The 25593-nt window shown below is 37.9% G+C and overlaps 1 protein-coding gene across 2 annotated transcripts in view; it reads right to left on the bottom strand.

The window, feature by feature from the left end:
• Positions 1–224: 224 nt before the first annotated feature.
• The window catches only part of kud (oligosaccharyltransferase subunit 5 kud), a 66195-nt gene continuing 40826 nt past the window's right edge, over positions 225–25593 (bottom strand). For both annotated transcript variants that reach the window (XM_090382700.1, XM_090382701.1), the window contains exons 3-4: positions 19957–20095; positions 225–391 (exon numbers count right to left, since the gene is read on the bottom strand). In XM_090382700.1, coding sequence (XP_090238826.1) covers positions 19969–20095 — 127 coding nt within the window. In that variant the 3' untranslated portion in view covers positions 225–391; positions 19957–19968. The remainder of the gene's footprint in view (positions 392–19956; positions 20096–25593) is intronic.

The raw sequence follows: 25593 nt of genomic DNA, 5'->3' as shown, positions 1-25593 counted from the left end.
CTGGCATAACCATTTTAACAACTAAGAATGAGTATCCAGAAGAGGACAATTTCCTATAAAAACAGATAGCATCCAGCATGAACCTTTTGAACACCAATTTCTCACATTAGTTTTAGTTTTTTTATGCCCTATTCACTGTGTTGTTTTTCCATGAAATAGCATAAACTAAGGTCAGAAACAGGGCTTTTAATAATTAGTAGTTATAATAAATCAGAAAAACAAAATTAAAGTAATTATTTATTTCTTATAACATGATGAATTCAGAACAATAAATGTTTTTGTACAATTACAAAAGTTATTCCAAGGTCGTTTTTACAATTGTTTGCCACTTTCTGTGCAACATACTAAATATGATGAAAGATAACTTTTTGGTCCACTCTCTCTTTAAGGACTGTAAGATGAAAGGAAAAACTATTATTAAATTCTGAAACATGAATGCATATTTGAATATGCAGTCAAATATTAATAAAAATACAGAAACTCTGTAAATTCCAACACTTTACCACCGAGAATTCTTTAAAATTTGGTACACTGGGTAAAAATATTTTTCATTTTATGATCCAGAAATATTAAAAAAAGTAACATGGCACTCATATCTACAATCACATTTGCCTTTAAAAATCCATTCATAAGTTTCTCTTTTAGTGCCACTGCTTATTCAGTAAAATTTGTAAGAGCAGTTTGCAGCTAACAAATCTGCAAATTGCTCTTACAAATTATAGCTTGTATGTCCAGTATGAGGTCACTTTAAAACAGCTGAAAGTGAAGAGAGATAAAAAATGCATAGTGTGAGTACAGTGTAAAGTGGCACCAGGGGTCTCCCCATCTCCGCATTGTATTCTTTGTAAGTGACACAGAACCCTGTGGAGGCCAGAGATTTAAAAAGTGTGTGGGGAGTGGCTTGTTGTGTAGTGTTATGTTCTGTTGTTTTCTCTGACCATTTAGCCATTCGGCCCCACTATTGTCCACACTTTGTCACGATAAGGCAGGTCAGGCACCCAGTAGATTATTTAAGTACTCTGGCAGGGCTCCACCACCTAATTTCCATTTCCAAGGATTTCAGTGGCAAGACCTATATATATATATATATACACAGGTGACCCCCGCTTAATGCTGATCATTCGTTCCGGAAAAACAGAGCGCTAAGTGAATCCGCGCTAAGCGAGCACCGCTTTCCCATAAGGTAACATATGTATTTGTGAGCTGCGGTCGGTGCCATAGGATATTTCCTAATCAATAATAAACGGTAATGAAAAGATGCACAAATGTCGGTCAAAATATTTAATATTCAAATATTTGCACATATAAAATATTCTGCATTACATACGTATAATTATGTGGTAGCTACTTGCGTCTCAAAAGTAAACAAAATTCCAATTAAAATAATGAATTTAATTGATTTAATTTAATGGATGAATTTAATCATGAAAAATGTGTGGATTTTGAGTCGAACTTTGGCCCTCTTCCAAATAAACTAAAAGGGGTATTAATTTTAAATGGCCCGCAGCATTACCACCCAACAATAAAGTCAACCGATCCTTCGCCGCTTTGAAACTTGGCATGTTTTTTGTTCTTTCAATATGAAACTTCTTTTAGGCATTCGTTTCCACAAAAGTCCTGCTTCATCTATGTTAAAAACTTGTTGAGAAGTATAACACATAATACCCCTCTTCAATAATTTTAACAAGTTCTTTTTTGAAAGTTTCGGCTCCTTAATCTGCACTAGCGGCTTCTCCCGGGATTTTAAATCTATTCTACCAGTTTTAAATGGTTCCACATTTTTTTTTTTTTTTAGGCAAGTTTTCTTCAGATCATCGTATTGTCTAATCTCTCTCTCTCTCTCTCTCTCTCTCTCTCTCTCTCTCTCTTTTAATATTTAACTTAACTGAATTCTGCATTGGAATATTATCTTCAAAAAAATTAGTCTTTCCATTTCAATCGTAATAGCCGGTCTAGTCCTAGTTGCTTGCAGTGGAACAGCTATCTTTCCCGCTGCTAAAATTAATTCTTTATTTTTTCATAATTGTTCTTACAGTTAAATTTGCGAGTCCTAAATTATGGCACACATCCGCTTGTCGTTGACCGGAATCAATTTGCTTCAAAACGTCTAATTTAATTTTCAAATTCAGTCTTTTTCTTACATTTATAGTCTTCGTACTGCGCCCAGACGTTGTTGCATTTTCATTCCTGTCGGTCATTATTAGCTCTTAGAAAATATAACTGCGTTGGTTGAATTAATTATGATACAATGTTCAAGTAAACTGTCCGTTACGCACGATGTCTAATACTGTACTGAGTGATGACTAACTAGACTTCGGATAAATGCATATAACGCAAATATTACAAGCAATATATTTGATCATTTTTTTAAAATGTTGATCTCGGAACTACGTAACAAGTGACTGTACTTAAATTAGCGTGAGAGAAAATTTCACTGAGCGTGGGAAAATTGCTCAAGACGGCGTGGGAAACGTTTTAATGCTGTTTTGCTATTCATTTTCAAGCTATCGACTCCATCAAATGAAACGATTTCGTTAAATATGTCAAAAATGTAATCTGTAAAAGAGCGTTATAGTCAGATACGGGTTATAATATAAGAACAGCGTTATAGCGAATCAGCGTAAAGCGAACCGCGTTATAACGGGGGCCTGCTGTATATATATACACACACAGGGTGATTCACTACCAGTGCGACAAACTTGCAGGAGGTGTAGAGGGCGCAAAGACGAATCGGAATCACATAGCATTGCAGGGTCGAAAATGCCTTCGTCATGCGGTAGAGGACGTTGAACGGGAGGTCGCGGTGAACAGCGATCCCGCTGGAAGTCAGCATTTGTGAACCGTTTCTGTTGAAGAAACCAAGTAGCAAAAGTCCTCCGGAGTGGATAATCCGCAGGCTCCAATGATTGGACACGTTGCAGATGGTATGAACTCATTTGGTTTGTTGACAGTATCCTCCATACAGTGGATTGGGAAATACCCAATCGTTGGCCTACTGCTCGAGTACTCATACTCTGATTGCCTTCTGGTGAGTATGGGCTTGGCACACCCAGGGTCCTGAGCTGGATATCATCATTCTTCTCTTTCTTGGTGATTCCCTTTTGACTCTCTCTCTCTCTCTCTCTCTCTCTCTCGTCTCTCTCTCTCTCTCTCTCTCTCTCTCTCTCTCTCTCTCTCTCTCTCTCTCTCTCTTTTGGGGTAATTCGGTAATTTTTTTTTTTTTGGCTGGTGCTGCATAAGCCTCAGGCTTCCTTGCACCATATAGCTAATAATAATAATAATACGACGTAGGACATTCTCCTCATTGTCTGGCGTCCTCGTCATTTGCTCTCGATTCATGGTACCTCTCGTGAAACAACCAGTCTCATGTAACCTTCTGTGCACACGTGCGAAAATCGTATGATGAGGAGCATGCCTGTGGGGGAAACGTTCCTGGTACAAGCGCAGAGCGGCGCGCCCGTTACAGTCCGCAGCTCCGTACGCAACGTGCATGTCGGCCAGTTCAACGTTTGAATACTCGCCCATCCTACTGCCTCGGGAACCAGTTCGCAAATGCTGACTTCCAGCGGGATCGCTGTTCACGCAACCTCCCTTTCAACATCCTCTACCGCATGACGAAGGCATTTCGGACCCTGCAATGCTATGTGATTCTGATTCTTCTTTGTGCCCTCTACACCTCCTGCAAGTTTGTCGCACTGGTAGTGAATCACCCTATATACATATAGGGGAGGGGATTAACACTCTAATTTGGAAAGGCCAAAAGAGGTTTATGAGAAAGCAGTTGAATTTTTGATGCGGATTTGAATTTGGTGGCATTGTTAGGGGGAGTACTCAGTCGTTTTAGTCAGAGTGGGGGAACAGGTAGAAGGATGGGGAAATAGGCATCCCCAAAAAGGTCAGTGGGGCAAACCTCACCAGGGGAAGTATAGGGGAGGCAGGGAGGAGAGGCGACAGAGATCCGTCTCCTCCTTCCCCTGTCTGAGGATGGGGTTTTAAAGGGAACTGGGTTAGAGTACCCAGTTCAGATCGCCAAATGGCATGTTGGCAGCAAAGCTGCAGTATGTCTTTATCAGTGATGGTTGTCAAGTCTATGTCTTGTCAAATCTGGTAGGAAGTTCAAACTGCCCATCCCCCTTTGTGGGTGGAATATGTTAGATGGCAATGGGGAACCCACCAGGGAAGGGGGGTGGTGAGAGAGACACATTTTTTTCATTCATAATCCACATTTTAACTCTACTTGTATTCTATTTTTATACTTTAGAATATATATATATATATTTATTTTTATTTTTTTTTTTTCTGTTAGGTTATATATATATATATTTTTTTTTCACTCACTCACTCAACTCTTTCTTCCACACCAGGGGGGGGGGGTTGCAGTGGTGTGTAATGTAATTTAAATACTAATGCTTAATAATTAAGCTAAATAAGAAAGAATATAAAAGATTAAAAATAGGGTTAGTGTGAACTTAACTGTATAACATTTATGGTTTGTGTTCTTTTTCTCACATACTTACTCTTATTCATTCTTCTCGCTTTCATTTCATTTGTTCGACTCTTGCTTTCTGCACTGCACTCTCTGGGCACCTCAACTTACTACTATTCTTCAGTTGTGGTGCAGGCCTAGCTGCAAGTTTTTTGCAGGCCAGGGGAGAATGCAGTGATAGTGTTTGTGTTGTTAGTAAATGTTTGTTAGTATATATAAAGTAGTGTAAGTTATTATTGACTTTGTATTCTTTCAGCCAATTACATTTGCTCTTCCACTCATTCCCATTCACCATAACACTCATTCACTCTCTTTCCCTCGTGCTGGGTCCATCTTACTTTCACCAAAACTGAAATTTATTTCCTTTTACCATAATTCCTAATTCACTCTTTCACTCAGTGACCAGCCTAAGTCTGCTTCCCTGGCTGCCTGTACATCCCCCCCAACATGGTTATTTATTTGGTGTGGGACCCAGGTTCCTACTAATGGCAGGGTATCCTGGGGGTACCCAGGTCAATCCGGTTTTGTCATTGTCAGGGTGCAGAATACTGCTGTCCTGACAGTTATTAGGTCATCACCTGGGTGTGGTTGGAGATGTGGGAGATTTTAACTAATGATTTCAACTAATGATTATTATTTAATTGCTGGGGAGCTGAATTGCAATTCTTTGGATAGTTCTGTGCATTTCGAATACTTTCTGCTTGAAGGTTGTAAAGGCTTTATAATTTTCCTCTTCTATAATGAATAGATGTTCTCCCCTTGGAATGGGGGCCAATCTGTGCTATTACCTGGGTTCTGGGGATGTCATAAATTATTACATTCATATAGAATGTGTGCCCAGTCTTCACTCTCACCACAAGTGCAATTTGGGTAATCAGTCAGCCCAAGGAGGTTGGTTTTGCCTTTAGGGAGCCATGACCTGTCAATATGAATGTTATGAAAAGTCCACGGGCATATCACTTAGACGGCTTTGGGCTGACCATTGCCACCCATGGCAGAAACCTTTTGGTAACTAGACTTCTGGTTTCCTGCTCCCATTTTGTTTGCCATAGTTCATGGAGCTTTGTGGCTATTCTTTTTCTTTCAGCCTTGATGGCGTTGGTGTGTCAAGAGCTATCCCCAGAAAATCTGTGGGTATGCCCTTTTTAAGTCTATAATATAAGCCATCTTTGGCTACTTCCAGCAACTGTAGCACAAGTGTGCAACATGCTCTGATAATAGTGAGAAGTATTGTCCTTTGTATCGATTCTAATTTATTCCTGTTTCTTACTATGGCTGAGGGAGAACCACGCACCAGCTCAATAGGTGATAAGAGGTAGGAACATTGCACAGTATATGATTGCAAGGGTCTTTCTTTTGAGCCCCCCCAGTCTGATCGACTGATCCTGGCAATCATACCTGCATAATTTCTCACTTTCTTCGCCAAATAGGTATAAAAAGTTAATTTAGAATCAAAGACCACACCAAGATATTTTAGTTCTGTAATTATTTTTATAGTAGTTGTGCTAATTTGTGGTCATCTTATGTCCAAATTGCCTTTTAGAAGTATTTGTTTGGTTTTTTTCAGGTGATATTTTGAGCATGTGCATTTGTGCCCACTCCTGCAGCTGCAAGAGATCGGCATTTGATCTACAACCATTTGCATGTTACCTTTTACAAGGAAAATCATGTCATAGCGTGAGTACATCTAGAAAAATGTATGATTCATTAAATCTATGATTAATCTCATCACCAGCAACTTACTAATATGAAAAAACAAGATTTAGCTGCACACAACCAAGAATTTTTCTGCCTTTATAACTAGTCACATAGCTTGTTAGTTGCATGACAAATTATATTTATACAGAGACAGCAGTGAGCCCAATTACATTTGTATAGGAAACACTGTTTAAAATGATGCATTTAAACATTCAGTTAAAATAAACCTATATTAATAAATTAAGAAGGATAAAATATTAGTTTAATATTAAAAAAATAATAATGCATTTTAAAAATGCACTGTCAGTAAAAATGAACTGAATGATCTTTGTATAAGACATTAATTGAAAAGACTGTACATAACTCAATATAATTATTCCTTAGAGAAGATTCCTATAAAGTCCATATTCTGTTATAATCTGTATACGTTTGCTGAGGAAGAGATCCATTTGCTCTGAAAAGCTTCATTCTTTGTCATTACAATTCTAATTACTGGATATACAGAGTGTCTCAAAAATAAACGGCATAACTTCAGGAATGAGTTCCTCATATGTAGACAATAAAAATATTTTATATCAACATAGTTCCGGAAATGTTTGGTTTCCGAGTTTTGAAGGTCTGTCTATGACACTTAACTATTCACATCACCTTATAGTAATTGTTCAAAATGTCCACCACCTGCCTGAATACAGGCCTCACACTGACGTCTCAGATTCCTGGCATGTTTCATTTTGTCTCACAACCTGCCACAATTTGATTGCGGAGAGTTTCCACATCAGCTACTACCAGAGTCGAATATACCAATGCCTTTAAATGACCCCACAAGAAGAAATCTAGTGGGTTTAAATCAGTGAGCGTGGAGGCCAGGCAGCTGGTCCACCCCATTACTTCAGGAGATCTTGGTCGTCCTCTGTTGGCAGCATGAGGTGTAAAGGTCCCATGTTCACAAAGGCGGCGATGGATACCTTCAAACGTTTTCCTGTCTGGACATCTTCGTTCTGGGAACCTTTTGTGGTACAAATGATGAGCCTCCAGAGCATTGCCATCCACCAAACCGTACATAAAGTCATATCCGCTTCCTCCTGATTTGAGTACATGGTCGGAATGGAAAACCACCAGATTCTGTCAGTACCTTGTGATGAAGGAAATCACCTGCGGGAGATAAGACATTCCGGTTAATAACTCAGGAACCAAGCATTTCCGGAACTATGTTGATATAAAATATTTTTATTGTCTACATATGAGGAACTCATTCCTGAAGTTATGCCATGTATTTTTGAGACACCCTGTATATAATGTATTATTTTCTTCTCTAAGTCATGGAATCCAGTAATTATAATTATTCCTTTAGGAAGAATAGTTCTTTTTTTTTTTTTTTTTTAAATTCTTTAATATGAAACTAATTTTCTCTGAAACACATTAACTGATACACTCTCTCTCTCCGTGCATATTTTGTTGTTAGGGATAGTATTCATTAAAATGTGCTTCTTGAAAACTGCTCAACCACTAGGTATACCATACATAGGTATGTACCTACCTAATTAAGAGCTTCAAATAAAAATTTTATTTTTATTTTCAGATTTGAAATGATTATAGATGCTTTTCCAAAGGCAATGGTTATGGCTTACCAATGTGCTGAAGCTTGTTTCTCTGCAATTTACTCCAGATATAACCCCAGAGAAATGTACCAACTGTGTGGTACTACACTCAGGGTAGTGAAGAATGAAAAAGACCTGGGGGTAATTGTACAGTCATATATGAAATTCTCTGAGCAGTGCAGATGGGCTGCCAGAGCAGGTAATGGGGTCTTGTCAATGATATACAGGAATTTTTCTAGTAGGGATAAGGAGGTGATTATGCCCATGTATAAGGCAATGGTCAGGCCACACCTTGAGCTGCATACAGGTCTGGAGCCCTCATTTTAGAAAAGATGTAGAGCTGCTGGAACGAGTTAGTGAATGGAACAAAGGGTTGCTCTTACGAAGAAAGGCTTAAGTTATGCATATTATAGTGTCTGGAAACTAGGCACCTGTGAGGTGATCTGATTGAGGTGTATAAGGCCCTGAATGGTTTGAGCAAGCTCAATGCTGATGGGATTCTTCCTCTTGTCCAGATTAATCGTCTGAGGGGACATAACTTCAAATTGAGGAAAGACAGTTGTAGAATATGTGTGGAAATTTGCCTTTAGCCAGCGGGTGGTTGATTTCTGGAACAAACTTCCACCTGTTGTTGTAGAAGTGGAAAGCTTAAATAAATTCAAGGCAGAACTAGACAAACTTTGGGAGTGAATGGATGGGCGAAATGGGAAGGGTGTTTTTTTTTTTTTTGGCTGATGTTGTATAAGCTTGCTTTCTTGCATCATATGCCTCTACTAATGCTTTCAACGATTTTTAGGATTATTAAAATGGTGTATAATAAAAAAAAATTGTCATAAACAGTTTTATGTTATTTATTATAATATTTATACATACACATACATAAAATTAATTTTATTAATAAGAAAAACCCTGTGGGACACCTTCCTCCTGAACATGAGGTTACTCACATTGTAACAATGCCTTTTGTGGATTTATTGAATGGCTGTTTTCTACATCAGCATGTTACAGAGGTAATGAGAGAAATCAATAATCTTGATCCAAGTATCTACAGAGTTGCTTAGTGGATTAAGAATTTGTAGATAAAAGAGTGAACAACAGTAGCAGTGGTCACAGTATCAATGTGGGATTCAATTAAAAATCTTTAATTGATTTTTAGATAGTCTTTAAATTCTATGCACTGGGACCAAATGAAGTTACCAGCTGGGAAGCAATGTAATCATAGAGGTGATATTGTTTAATGATTAGAGTTAAATGAACTAAAGAGACTCGAATCAGAGAAGAAAAATGCAGAGATGTATAAAATTATCAGCTGATGCTGATACAATATTTATAAATTAGTCTGCAATCAAGTCACAAAGAGAATTAGGCAAGCTAAGGCAGATTACAAGAAGTCTCTGGCAAAGAATGCTTTACTTATGTAAAGAAGACATAAGGATGACAGACAGGTATTTTGCATCAACATTCACACATGAAAAATTTCTTTTGAGGATGAGGATGCCAGAAGTTTATGCAATTCTAACAGGGAGCTAAATAGTTTTGTGATAACTAAGAGGAACATGGAAGAGAAATTGAAGCTAAAATTAAAAAGGGCACCAAGGAAGGGAGGGGGGGATGGAACATCCAGTTATATTAAGGGAGGCAGAAAAGGATATAAGCAAACCTTTAGCCATAATTATGAAAGCTTCCAAGGATTTGGGGGAAGTCCCTATGGACTAAAGATATGTTAATGTATCCCCAATTCACAAAGGGTGACATAAGTAATTACACACTTGTTAGCTTAACTTTTGTTCCAAGGACAATAATGGCGTCACTAGTTAAAAACATAATGCAGGACCATCTGAGTAGGACTGCAGTTATACTGCAGTCTGAGCATGGATTTACCAGGGGCAATCTTGCCTGACCAATCTGAATGGACACCATGACAAACAGTAACAAAGGAATTGGATACAAAAAATAACTTTGATATTGTATACTTGGATTTCAGAAAAGCTTAAAACATAAAACACTGCTGTACAAACGGGGGCAGTGTAGCTTTAATAGCAAGGTTTTTGCCATGGATAAAGGGATGGTTAAGTGGGAGAACAGAGAGTAGTCATCAATGGGCACTACTCTTAATAGAGTTTCACAGTGTTCAGTGCTAGGTACATTGTTGTTTTCTGTGTTTATTAATGATACTGATGAAGCCATATCAGGTTTTATGTCTAAGTTTGCAGATGCTACAAAGGTTGGCAGGGTTACTGCAACAAGATCTAGAAAAATTAGAGTGGCTGAAAAGTGGCAATTGAAAAATACAAATTACTACATATGGGTGGCAGCAATCACAGCTTAACCTACTGACTTTGTAGTACCACATTCAGGTAACAGAGAATGAAAAAAAAGACCTGGGGTCGGGGATTGTGCAGGCAGATATGAAGTCTCCGAGCAGTGCAGCCAGAACAGCCCATGGGGTTTTGTCAACGACGTACAGGAATTTTGCGAACAGAGTAAGGAGGTGATTATCCCTGTATAAGGCAATGATTAAGCCATATCTCATTTTAGCAAGGATATGGAGCAGTTGAAACATGTGAAAAGAAGAGCAATGAGATTAGGAAGGGGAGAAAAGTGCTCTTACCAGGAAAGTGCTTATGTTTTTGCAAACTGCAGCACCTAAAGAATAGGTAGGCACCAGCAAGGAAATCTGACTGAGGTGTTTAAAGCTTTGAATATGCTCAGTGCCAATGGAATACTCTCTCTCACTCACTCACTCACACACTCACACACACACACACAGGTTAGTTGCAGGATTGATGTGTAAATATTTGCTTTCAGCCAGCAGGTAGTTGATTGACAGAACAAGCTTTCATCTGGTGTAGCAGAAGAGAGTAGCGGAAATAAATTCAAACAACCAGACAAGCTATTAAAGGGGATGGACAGGTGATATTAGGAAGTAGTGTTTTTGGCTGATACTCCATTCTTGTATTATTGCCACTAGTATCATTCTTGCTGATGCTTGCTTTCTTATATCACTGCCACTATTAACACTAAAATATGCTAATAAAACAGTTCAATTGACATGTTCTTACACACAAGCTCTGTACAAAATTCTCTGTACTTAAATTTAAAAAAAGAAGAAAAAAAAAAAGCACTTCAGAAACTAATGCAGCATCCGGCACTACATTTAGGAACATAGAAAATTTTCAGATTTTTAATCATTTGATTAATGATTAACGTGGGAAGGTGATTTTTGCAGGTCATCTGTCAGGTGACCTGCAACTACTGATGGGTTAATGAAGTTTTTGTGTATGGCACACACACAGCAAGAACATACCCAGCTCCTTGACATAACATGGCCTTGACAGTGCCTCTGCATATAACACTACTTGGTCTCCCTCCAGGCATTGGCTGGCAGAGTAGAGAAAGGAGAACATACAATAGCTGATCCAGATGCCACCTAGAGGTTACCAACAGGTTAGGTCTGGTTGAATGCCCAGTGACCAGCCTGTCAAATCAGTTTTAGAGTAATGCCCAGTTGTGTCTCAAAATTTAAAGAATACTGAATTTTGCCAAAATGTTCATCACAACCTCAATTATAACTGCATGATGGAAGAGATAGATGGGGTAGTTGGTGCTTTCCTCTGTTAGAGGAACTAAGAATAAGAACAGGTTCATGCATATTTGCATGTACACTAATGCTAGAAGCATTGAAAATAAATTTGATGACTGAAATACTGATTAAGTCATCAAATGCAGACATTGTGAGAATATCAGGGACATAGTGTCACTCCGACATAAGCAATGATGAATTTGAATATGGGAGTATAATTTTTACAGGAAGGACAGACAGGACTGGGGAAGGGATTATGCTCTTAGTGAAGAAACATTAAATTTAAGCAATGTTGAGTCAGTTTGGTGTGATATAAAAACTGGGAAAATGAAAATGAGAGTAGGAGTGTGCTATAGGCCCAATGACTGTGATGAGAATACCAAACAACTATATAGAGAAATTGAGTGGACCAGTAAATCACAATATCTTATAATGGGAGAATTTTAACTTTCCATATGTTGATTGGTTACTTGCACATTAGCAAGACTTTTGTGACTGGATGACTGTTTTCTATGGCAGCATGTTCTAATGATTTAATTATCAGAATCAATTCTTCATGCATAAAGAATCTGCAAGTAAAAGACTAACTGTGTGGCAGTGGTCATAGTGTAAGGATGGGATTTCCTTAAAGACAAACTACTGCCAAGTGTAAAGGGAAAGGCTTTTGCTTTCGTAAGGGTGACAATGTCTCAGAGAGTTTTTAAATTCTAGGTAGTAGGACCAACTGATGATGTTACAAGAGCATATTCTAAATGGGAAGCATTCAAAAAAATAATGATAGAAGCTACTAGGCTTTTTAGGCAAACTAAGAAATACTGTTCAAGGCTTACACTGAAATAGATTTCATATTATCTAATGACACGTGGCATTGAAGAAAAAGGCATGGGATGCTTATAATTACCAGATGATATGGACACCTTTGGTAGATATAAACTAGTCTGTAATCACGTCACAAAGGAGGTTAGGTGAGCTAAGGCAGATTACAAGAAGTCTCTGGAAATAATGCAAAGAGCTGCAGCAAAGACTTCTATGCATATATTAACTGTAAAAGGAAGGGATTGAATCACAATGGGCCACTTGATGTGTCAATAAGTTCACTATTTGTGACCGTGCTAAGGTTGCTGACAAACTAATTAGGCTTTCGCATCTACATTCAGACATAAGGAATTCTTTAGGGAAGGGTATGCAGGAAATTTATCAAACATTTTAAAGGCGTGCTAAGCAGTTTTGTGAAAGCTCACCCTCCAGGGGCTCACATCACATCTTTCTTTACTTATGTAAACTCTAGAAGGAAGGAGATGAATCAGATTGGTCCACTTGATATCGATGGTTCAACTGTTGATGATCCTGCTCAGGTAGCTAACAAACTAAATGAATATTTTGCATCGCCATTCACATATGAGGAGTTATTCAGCGAGGGGAATGCCAGAGATGTATTCAACTCTGGCAGTAAGCTAGATAATCTTGTAATAACTGAGAGTAAAGTGGAGGAGAAATTGTTGAAGATAAACACAAGAAAGGCACCTGGGATGGATAGGATCTATCCAGTTATATTAAAGGAGGCAGCAAAGGAAGTAAGCAAACCCTTAGCCATAATTATGAGAGCTTCCTTGGACTCAGGGGAGGTACCCATGGATTGGAGATGTGCAAATGTGACCCCAATTCACAAAGGAGGATCAAAGGGCGACACAAGTAATTATAGACCTATGAGTTTAACTTCTGTTCCAAGAAAATTAATGGAGGCACTGGTTAAAGAAGCACTACAGGATCATCTAGACTAGACTTCAGTTATAGCTCGGACACAGCATGGTTTTGTTAAGGGAAAGTCTTGCTTGACCAATTTGATTGGATACTATGATGCAGTCACAAAAGAACTGGATGCAGGGAATAACTTTGATATTGTATATTTGGATCTTAGAAAGGCTTTTGATACTATTGCACATGGAAGACTGCTGCACAAATTGGAGCAGTGAGGCATTGGAGGCAAACTGCTGCTATGGATAAAGGGATGGTTGAGGGGAAGAAGACAGAGAGTGGTAATCAATGAACACTGCTCATCGTGGACTAATGTTATTAGAGGAGTCCCTCAGGGTTCAGTGTTAGGTCCATTATTGTTTTCTGTATTTATAAATGATATTGATGATGGTATATCAAGCTTAATGTCCAAGTTTGCAGATGATACAAAGGTTGGCGGGTTGTTAAGGACACTACTGACGCTATGCTGCTGGAACAGGATCTGGAAAGGTTGAGCAGAAGGGCTGAGAGGTGGCAAATGAAGTTTAACATTGACAAATGTAAAGTACTACATATGGGAAACAGCAACCCCAGAGCAACGTATCAATTCTGTGGTACTACACTGAGAGTGGTAGAGAATGAAAAGGACCTGAGGGTAATTGTCCAGGCAGATATGAAGTTCTCTGAGAAGTGCAGACGGGCTGCAAGACTAGCTCATGGTGTCTTGTCAATGATATACAGAAATGTTTCTAAGAGGGATAAGGAGGTGATTATTCCCTTGTATAAGGCAATGGTCAGGCCACACCTGGAGTACTGTATACAGGTCTGGAGGCCTCATTTCAAGAAAGATGTAGAGCTGCTGGAATGAGTACAGAGAAGGGCAACAAGATTAGTGAATGGAACAAAGGGTTGCTCTTACGAAGAAAGGCTTAAGTTTTGCAAATTACAGTGTCTGGAGACTAGGCACCGGCGAGGTGATCTGATAGAGGTGTATAAAGCCTTGAATGGTTTGAGCATGCTCAATGCTGATGGGATTCATCCTCTTGCTCAGAATAATCACCTGAGAGGGCATAAATTCAGATTGAGGAAAGACAGATGTAGGATAGATGTGTGGAAATTTGCCTTTAGCTAGCGGGTAGTTGGTTGGTGGAACAGACTTTCATCCCTTGTTGTGGAAGTTGATAGCCTAAATAAATTTAAGGCTCAGCCGGACAGGTATTTCGAACGAACGGAGAGAGGTGAAATGGAAGTGGTTTTTTTTTTTTTTTTTTGGGCTGATGCTGCATAAGCTTGCTTTCTTGCATCATATGCTTCTTCTAATGCTAATGGGCTTGGCACACCCAGGGTCCTGAGCTGGATATCATCATTCTCTATCTTGGCGATTCCTTTCTACTTTCTCTCTCAGGGTATCTCGGGAATTTTTTTTTGGCTGGTGCAGCATAAGCCTCAGGCTTCCTTGCACTACATGGTTAATAATAATAATAATAACTAAAAGGAAATTGGAAAACAAATTGATGAAGCTAAACATAAAAAGGGCACTTGGGGTGGATGGGATCTCACCAATTATATTAAAGAAGGCAAGAAAGGTGGTAACCTTTAGCCTCAAAATTATGAGAGCTTTCTTGTATTCAGGGGAAGACCCTATGGACTGCAGAAGTGAAAATGTACCCCCAATTCACACATGGGGATCAAAAGGTCACATGAGTAATTACAGACCTGTTAACTGAACATCTGTTCAAGAAAAAAATAATGAAGTCTGTTTAAAGAAGTAATGCAGGACCATCCAGACATAGCATGGATTTGTTAAAAGGTAGTCTTGTCTGACCAATCATTGAATACTATGATTCAGTAACAAAAGGAACTGGATGCAAAAAATAATTTCGATATCATATACTTGGATTTCGGGAACACTTTTGATACTGTTGCACACAAAAGACTATTATACAAATTGGAGCAATGCCATAATGGGCAAATAGCTGCCATGGATAAAAGGATGGTTGAGTGGAAGACAGAGTGGTTATCAACAGGCACTGCTCTTCATAAAATAATGTCATTAGTGGAGTCCCATGGAGTTTGGTACTGAGCTCGTTTTCAACATTTATCATTGATACTTATGGATGTACAGAAATCATGTGATACTTACCTAGTAATGGGTAGGCCCACCTTTCACCCGTATAAGGGCAGTCACATTGCGAGACAGTTCACGAAAGCATTGCAGAGGTATTTCCATCCATGCTTGCTGCACCTCTGTCCATAACTGCTTCGCATTCCTGGGTGGAGGATCCAAAGCTCGACTGGACCTCTCCACAGCATCCCAAAGATGCTCCACAGAGTTCATGAACGGTGAATAGGAAGGCTATTCCGTAGTGGTAAAATTTGCGGAATACTCTTCGAATCATGTTCTAGTCACCACTCTATGGGGAGGCACATTGTCCTGCTGGAAGAGTCCATTGCCCTGTGGGTGCATGATAACCATGAAGGGATGCAGATGGTCTGCAAGGATGGACACATAACCTGGACCATTCAGAGATGTGTCTAGGCGTATCAGAGGTCCCAACACGTGCCAGTTGAACACTTCCCAGACCATTACCATCTGCCTGAACAGTTCCTTGTTGACATGACGGGTGCATAGCTTCGTGCATTGCCACCAGATAAACACCCTCCTTTCCGCTCGAAATAACTGGAAACGGGGCTCATCGGACTGGCAGACTCATCTCCAATCATCCAAAGTCCAGTGCTGATGTTCTTTCAACCAGTTGAGGTGTAAACTTGTGTCATGGTATTAGCAATAGGACACTGGTGGGTTGACAGCTCCCATAACCTATTGCAGCTAATGATCCTGGTGGAGACTTTTCTGGCACCTCCCTTGTTGAAGTCTGCAGTGATTTGTGCCACTGTCACTCTCCGGTTGGCCGAAACAATGCAAGACAGACATCGATGGCCATGTTCACCCACCATCTTTCTCCGCCCACAGTGCTGTACACGATGAGATGTTATTCCAGAAATGGCATATTCCCGATACACTCCTAATATTGTTGAATGGGAATAGCGCAATTTCAGTACCAACTCCGCAACAGAGTGACCCATGCATCAGGCACCCACTATTATCCTTGTTGTTGTTGTTGTTTTGGTTTTTAGGAGCATTAGCAACTAAGGCCATATTGCTCCGGGGATATGCGGTGGTCATTCCCTGACCTTTCCGCATCCTCCGTATTTGGTGGTGACGGGCTCGAACCCCGGTCTAATCAAGAAGCGTGTGCTACGCACTGCTGCTCCTTCCCACCTGGCTATGGAGGCGCCACTATTATCCTTCTTTCAAAGTCTGTTAACTCATGATGTTTATCCATACTGACATTGAATTACCGTCTACGTGAATGCAGTGTACCCATATGCCTGTAAGCAGTGGATTTGCCCACTAGTGAGAGGGGTGACAGCATTGCGTTGCCCAGGAACCCCATAAATTCTGTCCTTTCAGTGTATATCAGGCTCAATGCCAGTAATCACGATAAGTTGCTGCAATCTATAAAAATTAAGCAAATGGGCTGGGAAATGGCAATTGAAGCTTAACACTGACAAATGCAAGGTACTGCATATGAATATCAGTAATCCCAGATTAACATACCAACAGTGTGATATAACACTCTGTGTAGTGGAAAATGAAAAAAAAAAAAAAAAAAAAACAGGGCAATTGTGCAGTCAGATATGAAGTTCTCTGAGCAGCATAAACAGACTGCCAGGAGAGCTCATTGGTTACGTCAATGATATTTGCTAGCAGATATAAGGAAGTTATTATCCCCTTATACAAGGCAATAGTCGGGCCACTTCTTGATTACTGCATTATTTTAGGAAGGATATAGATCTGCTGGAATGGGTGCAGAGAAAGGCAACCTGATTAATGAATGGAACAAAAGGGTGCTTTTACCAAGAAAGGCTTCAATTCTGCAAACTGCGATGTTTAGTGACCAGGCACCTGTGAAGTGATCTGATTGAGGTTTGCTTTTGGTTTTTTTTTTAGGAGCATTAGCAACTAAGGCCATATTGCTCCGGGATATGGGGTGGTCATTCCCTGACCTTTCTGCATCCTCCGTATTTGGTGGTGATGGGTTCGAACCCTGGTCTAATCAACAAGTGTGTGCTACGCACTGCTCCTTCCCACCTGGCTACGGAGGCGCCGCCTGATTGAGGTGTTTAAGGCTTCAGCAAACTCAATGCTGTTGGGATTCTTCCTCTTGCTCAGAGGAAGGTATACGTATTCAAATCGAGAAAGGATGGTTGAAGGTTAGATGTGTGGAAGTTTGCCTTCAGCCAGCAAGTGATTGTTTGTTGGAACAAACTTCTATCAGTTGTTGTGGAAGTAGGTAGTTTGAATAAATAGGGAAAAACTAGACAAATTGTTGGAGGGAATGAAATTTTTTCTTTTGTCTGGTGCTCTATAACTTGCTTTCCTACATCATTTTCCACTCCTAATATCAAAACAAAATTTATTGTTAGTATTGGTAACATAATACAAAAAATAAAATTTATACAGCATCAGCAAAATATAAAAATGAACCACTATATTTGCCTAAACCTTCTTTAAATTTATTTATACTACCTGCTTCCACAATACTAATTACTATTACTGTCTAGATTACTATCTGGATGAATGCAAATTTCCACACATCCAACCAACCTTTTTTCAATTTAAATTTATATTCCCCTGTGTTTCATCTCAGAAAGAAAAAGATGACATTGTTTAGTTCACCTTTAAAACCTTATACATTTCAATCAGGTTACCACGACACTGACTGTTTCCACAAACTGAAATTTACAGAACTCAATTCTTTCATGCCTCCAACTAATCTTGTTTTCTCTGCCACCTTTCCTATATTTTTATGTCCTGCCTAAAATGAGATTTTCAAACCTCTATGCAGTATTCCAAATTTGGCCTAACCACTACCTTATACAATTTAATTTTAAAAAATTGGCAGCTCTAAGCAACTACCTGTGCCTAAGGTCAGCTCTGCTGACATATTGATTTTATCAAGAATTTGTGGATGAGTGGTACTGGTAGACAGGAGTATAAGTCATGTATTAACTTATTGCTTCAACTAGCGCCCTTCATATGGTAGCTTAATCAACATTGTTGCCTGGCACTCAACTTGATTAAACTCCCATTATTGATTAGAGGAATTTCTTTAGTTCTTTTCAATTGAGGTTATAGCCAGCTGATTTCAGATGAAGGAAATAGGGTAACCCCATGATTTATTCCAGGTTTTCCTGCCTGCACAACATTTAAATCAGCTCATGAACATGAAATTCAATATTAGCAACAAACTTCAGTGCCATTAGAACAGTAATTTGAATTTGATTTATCTGGTTTAGCTGGTCTGTAGAATAAGGTTGTGTGTCCAATTGCCATGCAATCAAAGCAAAGCCTAATCTAATCCAATATTAATTTATTACTTGTGTGGTCATCAATTTCTGTTTTTGGATAACTCAAGCAAAAGTAGCTGTGACACTGGTTTGAGATTAATCCCCACCCCCAATGATATTAAAAAATATAGTCAACCCAAAAAGAGTTTTTTTTTTTTTTTTTTTTTTGAAGGGGGAAAGATCCCTAAAATAGGTGAAGCATTTTCTATCATGATTTGGACATTTCAGTTGGTCTGTCATTTAGTCTGCATGAGTGTATTCATGTGAATGTCATGCAGAATAAATGATTGAACCTCAGCAATAATTTTGGGAGTGACCATACTTTTGGCATTTAACAATGAGTTTTACAAATGCATGTAGGCTTATTGGGACAAGTTTTCTAATTGCAAGACTCTGTGAAGCGAGTTTTTTCATGGAACTTTGAAGGGTTATAAAAAAAATTTATGTACATTAATTTTGAACAAAATATTAATTTTGTTCTTATGTTGAGTTGAATGTTTCAAAAGAATGAAATTATTATCAAAATCATATAAGAATATAAAGAAAAGAAAAAAAAAAACCGTTAAAAATCACACTTTTTTTTGATGTAATAAGCATCACCTACATTTATTTATGTATCACTTGATTCAATTCAAGCAACTTCTGGATCCAAATCACAGAAAATTCTGGCTTTAGTACACCCAAGCTGGACAAAAATGACTAACAGGCATCCTCTCTTCCTTCTCCTCATTTTCAAAATTACTTGTGTGCTATTATTAGACACTACAAGTATTTTTGTAATTTAAAGGGTGGGAGTGTATTTAAAAATCTGCATACACGGCAGCTTTCATTTTGCCAAATATGAGACTTGATTTTCACATTACAGGCAAACTCCGAGTTATTCAACCCAGCAGGTTTGTGGGTGCAGGAGTCCACGTATTCTTTTCCTTTCAGGTTATTAGTCTCACCCCAAGAAGGAGGGAGCCAGAGGGTGTCCAAGTACATTAGTGAAGAGCAAGAAAACTGAATTTTCTTTTGAAGCTAGTAAAAAGTCCCTTTCTTTAAAAATAATTGTAAACATTTGACATATGAAAGCTTTTCAATTACATGCACAGTCATTTATAGAAATGCTGATTGAGCACTAAAAATTCACTTGACACTTTATTGCCTGGTACCTAGAGGTATTTAAAAAATACATATTCTTTTTTTGAGAGAATACAATTAAACATCGACATTCCTGCTAAATAAGAGAAATTAAAAAGGATGTATATTTCACAATGGAGACCATCATGTAATATACATGAGCAGAATGAGTAATTATATAGGTTTTTAAAAATTAGAATACTAATGTACTTGGTTATCAAAAATAAATACCAGTTTATAAAGCAAGAAAATACTACTCATTCCAATTTTATTATCCAATTTAATATACCATTCTATAAAAAAAAACTTTAATGTCTTACCTGTTATTAGGATTAAACGTAGATACCAACCCACAGAAGAAGAAAAAGAATTCCAAATCCTAGAAATACTGCTGCTACTAGTGATATTAAAAGTTCTTTGAACAACTCTCTTGTAAATTTGGTTGATGTTACTTCGTAACTGAATGTTGTTAAGGAATCAATAGAAGTGGAAATAATAATGAGGCACAATTACAGACAAAAAAACGTTACCTTCTATATCCCCAAGTAATCGCCAAATTCCCATTAAATATAATCAAATAACTAAGTAAAACATTTTCTTTAATTTGTCATTTTCAGCATGGAAATAAAATTACACCTTAGAGCAAAAAATATTACATAAAAAAAAAAAAAAAAAGATTTACAGTCCCATTGTAAAGTAAACTCCAGTAAACTTAAGAAAATTCTAAGGTTTAGCAACTGTGAACAGAGCCACATTCCAAATGCTCTTGGCAGTTTTATACCCCATGCCTTCATTCACAGAATTTGGGAATAGGGTCAGTTATAGTTCCTACAATACAGTAAATATTTAGGCAAGTAGTAGATGTGCTCGACACCTCTCAACAGCACGACCACTTGGAAGGGGAGGATGAAGAAAATAAAGAACTATGGGATATTTTGATTTCTTGCCACAGTGAAACATTACACTTTGCTACTAGGGAAAATAATTAGAAGAATAGGAAAATGATATCTACTAAAAATATTCACCAAAAACAGTGAGTCGTTTCAAAATCTGTTAACTCTAATGGCAATTTATTTTTAAATTAGCCAATATTAATGGCCAGTATACATGTTTCATTGAAAATTATTCACACACAATAGACTTATGAGCTTCTCAAGGATGTTTGTAAAAAACCGCATGCATGACACTTATACAGTAAGTTAACCAGAGGTTACTATGACCTTTAACTATAGTGATGTGCAATGATAAACAATAAACAAAAACTGAGTTATGAGTAAATGCAAAGTGCAATATAAAAAATATAGGTTGAGTGCCAGGGCTGAACAATGAATAAGAAAAACATTTTCTTTTATTTCATAACCTAGAATGTCTACAATTTTTTTTATAAGTGGAATTTCAGCAGTCTGTTGTTGATGGTAATTTTTTTTTTACAATTTACTATCTCAACAAATATCTAGAAAATTGTGCTTTTGTTGAAGAAATTGACCTCAGACTGTATAAATAACTGAAGCATATAGCACAAAAGCTTTATCAAAAAAGTAGGATGCTTATGTGGTATAGGCACTTCAAAGGTGGATATGATCAACGGGGATTATAGGCTTGGCACATCCGAGGACCTGAGCTGGATATCATCATTCTCTCTCTCTCTCTCTCTCTCTCTCTCTCTCTCTCTCTCTCTCTCTCTCTCTCTCTCTCTCTCTCTCGGGAATTTTTTTTTTTTTTTTTTTTGTTTTTTTTGCTGGTGCAGCAAAGCATCAGGCTTGCACCATATAGCTAATGATAATAATAAATGACAGGCTTATCTCCTGCACAGAACATTATTTGATCAATTGTCAGATAATTATTGAAAAGACAGCCTTCAAATTAGAACATAAAATGGTAGTTTTCAAGCCACCACGGCTGATATTTTAAATGTGAAAATATTACACAACTTTTTTTTTTTTTTTTGTTTCCCAATTTTTTAAAAGCAGATTACATCAAAAATAACCCAGGCTCACATCTGGTGAGTATGGGCTTGGCCCACCCAGGGTCCCGAGCTGGATATCACCATTCTTCTCTTTCTTGGCGATTCCCTTCTACTTCTCTCTCTCTCTCTCTCTCTCTCTCTCTCTCTCTCTCTCTCTCTCTCTCTCTCTCTCTCTCTCTCTTTCTGAAATTTTTTTCTTTTTGGCTGGTGCAGCATAAGGCTCTGGCTTCTTTGCACCATATGGCTAATAATAATAATAAAAACAAGCGTAAAAATTTCAAAAGAACTGGTTGAAATCTGTGATCGCAAGCCAGGATTTCTAAAAACAATAGTAACAGGGAATGAAAGATAGTATTATCTTTAAGATTGACAAACAACACATCAATCTTCTGAATGCAAGACTCCAAAGAATTAAAAATTTGGATCGACAGATTTAAAGTTATGTTATGATTATTTTTTAATACTGTAAACTATCATTTTATAACAGGAGGTCATACTGTTAATAACAGCATGAAAAGGTGTTTGAAATGATTAATTTTAAACTTTTTCAAAACTGCCTCACAACATCCTCATTCAATTTAACTTTGTGCCATGTGATTTTCATCTTTTTCCTCACCTACAGAACTCATTAAACAGTATTATATTTATTCAAAAATTCGTTCCTGATACTTTTTTTTTTTTTTTTATATTACTCTGTTACATAAACTATCAACTCTGACTGCCTTGGGTTTTGCATTATATTTCTGATTTTCCAGCATACAGATTGAATTTTTTGAATTGAATTCTTTTACAGATTGAATTTTTGGAATGTTTAACGAAAATGTTTCATCTGATGTAGTCGACAGCATGACAATGAATAGCAAAACAGCATTAAAATGTTTCCCACATTGACTTCAGAAATTTTCCCACACTGATTTAATTGCAGTACAGTGACTTGTTATGTAGTTCGTAGATCAACATTTGAAAAAATTATCAAGTTAAGGAATATGCAGTATTGCTTGTAATATTTGTGTTATATGCATTTATCTGATGTCTAGCCATCACTCAGTACAGTGTTACACAATGTCCTTAACAGACAGTTTACTTGAACATTGTATCACAATTAATGCAACTCAGTTACATTTTTGAAGAGTTAATAACGGCAGATAATAAAAAAAGCAATGTCTGTACGCGGTATGAAGACTACAAAGGTAAGAAAAAGATTGAATTTGAAAATTAAATTAGATGTTTTGAAGTGAATCGATTCCGGTCAACCACAAGTGGATGTGTGCACAATAACACTGAACAACAAATTTTGGGTCATATCTTGTTATGGGCATGAGAGTAAGTTTACTTTATAGATTTTGGGGTGCTAAACATGGAAATAGTGCTTAAAATGGCAGTTGGCTCTTGTTTTCAAAAAAGTAGTTTTTTATATTTATATGGCAGTAAGATGTAACTACGAATATATCTGTATCAAACATGGGACCTTTTTGCCTTTAGCAGTATTCAGCTTTGGGAGCATCCCCTTTCACCATCCAACTATAATCAGCTAATATGGCAGCACTCCATTTGCTTTTGTATCTTTGTTCCATTGCTGCAATGTCTTGATGGAAGCACTCACCATGTTGGTCGCTGAAGGCACACCAGTTTGGCAGGAAGAAATGCACCTTCTTCCACAAGCTGCCTATAGGTGCCAGCTTTAACATTTCCTAGAAAACCAGTTGAAACATTTTGAAAGGCTTTCTACGCTGATTTCTCACTATCGCTAAGGACACATTTGAACTGTTTGTCTTTGAAAAGTTGCATTATTTGTGGACCAATGAAAATGCCTGCCTTATTCTTCTCTATACTTAACCCCAGGGGCTTACATCTGGTCAGTATGGGCTTGGCATACCCAGGTTCTGGAGCTGTGGATTGTTCTTCTCTTTCTTAATGATTTCCCTTCTACTTCTGAATCTGGGTAACTCAGCATTTTTTTTTTTTTTTTTGGCTGATGTAACAAAAGCCTCAAGCTAATAATAATATACTAAGTCTTGGCAATTTCTCTTGCAAGTATGTGAATGCAGAACTGTTCATTTCCAAAGCCTTCAAGAAATTTTTTACGAGCACCAGTTTGATGTGTAGTGGTGGAAGCAAAACTTTATTTGGATCTACCAGAGGTTCAAATGCTACGTTCTTCATTCCAGATATTAATGATTTTCATTGAGGCCAGCTCCTCTTCTCGTAGTGCATATCCTTGGCATGACTATCCCACTTACAGGGAAAGCAACAATACTTATTGTAACCCTTTTGTGGTCCTAATAAAATCACGATTACTACATATCTGCCACTTATATTTCTGATAGCGTATACTTAAGAGGATGTTCTCCATGTTTGTGCATGTTTCTTTTTTGTGGATGGCATCCGCAAGAGGTATTGAAGGTAGCATATTTCCATTGTGTAATAACACAGACTTAAGGTTAACTTTAGAAGCGTCTATAAATAGTTGCTATTCTTCAGGAATGTGCCTCTTGTTCATTGCTGCCATTAGACCATCAACATCCTTACAAACACTAGAGTTCACCTTCTGTTTGATAGAATTTATCATAGTCTTTATCTCAGGTACAAAATGTTGTCACTTTCACAGAATGATCTAGAAGATACTACTGTTGTAGCCTTGAGGTCAAAAGCTCTACTTTATTCTTTGGCAGTTCAAGATCCCTGATGAGGTCATTAAGCTCACTTTGTGATCATATGTGGTTGGGACAAAATGGTGGATCCCTTGATGTAGACAGCTGCTGTACTTCTTTGTGTATATCAAGTTGATGTTAATCAGTCTTCATCTTCATCAGAGTCTACAAAGAAATGGTTGGGTAGTTCAGGAATAGGTAGTACTTCACCGTGAGACACAGGATGAATTGCAGGTAGTATATTTGAGTATGTCACTGTCTACTTTTCTTCATTGTCATCCCTTTTCTAATAGGAGACACCATACAGAAGTAACAGTCTGTGACGTGATTTTTTAGTTGGCTCCCTCCATATCATGAGCACAAAACGATTCACCCACATGTTGAGTTTTGATGAACAGGTAGTGCAGCATATGTGTGGAGCCCAGTGGAACATAAAGTACAAGAAAAGTAAGCCAAGAAAAGTGCAGCATATGTGTGGAGCCCAGTGGAACATAAAGTACAAGAAAAGTAAGCCTTTTTTATGGCTCGAGTTAAGGGACACTTTCTTGAAGCTATCGTGACTTCTCCACATATGTAACAGACTAATGCTAAAGTCATCCAGACTATTCACACCATTAAGGAGCATATTAACCTTACATGAAACAAATCACCCAGTACCTAACCGTATTCGAGGATGCACTTGGGGTGACAACTACTTACCACACAATGCAGGACGAAGCGACAATTGTCAATCACGTGATAAGAGTGTTGTGGTACTGAAACTGAAGAGTTGCCGAGAGCTGTAGTTAATAATGTAGAGTAACTTGCTAATACGATACTGTAATTCAAAAACAATTCAACTGTAATTCAAAAACAAGAGCCAATCAACAAATTTTAATGTCACTTTCATGTTCAGCAGCACAAAATTAGTCAAGATTGGGTATTTTCATTTTCGTAACATTTTACGTGTTGACTAGTGTAATTTAGGACTGGCAGGTTCAACTGTAAGAACAATTATAAAAAGCAAAGAATTAATTTTGGCAACAGTAAAGTCAGCTATTCCATCATTTATTAGGAAATATCCTATGGCACACACTGCCACTCACAAATACATGTTACCTTATGGGAATACAGCACTGACACAGTTATTTAAGCTTGCTTCCCTGGCATTAGCTACCCGCTCATTTGAAACATTTCTGCCCTCAGAACATCTTGCTAACATGTTCTGTTGCAGTAGCAAACAAGAAATCTTGTTTTTTTTTGTTAGTTGTTGGCGCATCGGCTTCTGTGGCCATAATGCACCTCCCAAAGTTTTTGCATTTACTCTGATCCAAGCCTGAGGCAGGATTCAAACCCACGAC

This window comes from Mastigoproctus giganteus, chromosome 10 (genome assembly GCF_048544385.1).
Source record: "Mastigoproctus giganteus isolate SK-2022 chromosome 10, ASM4854438v1, whole genome shotgun sequence".
NCBI classification, from domain to species: Eukaryota; Metazoa; Arthropoda; class Arachnida; order Uropygi; family Thelyphonidae; genus Mastigoproctus; species Mastigoproctus giganteus.
Note: the sequence above shows the minus strand (reverse complement) of the source record. Positions and strands in the feature narration are given on the sequence as shown.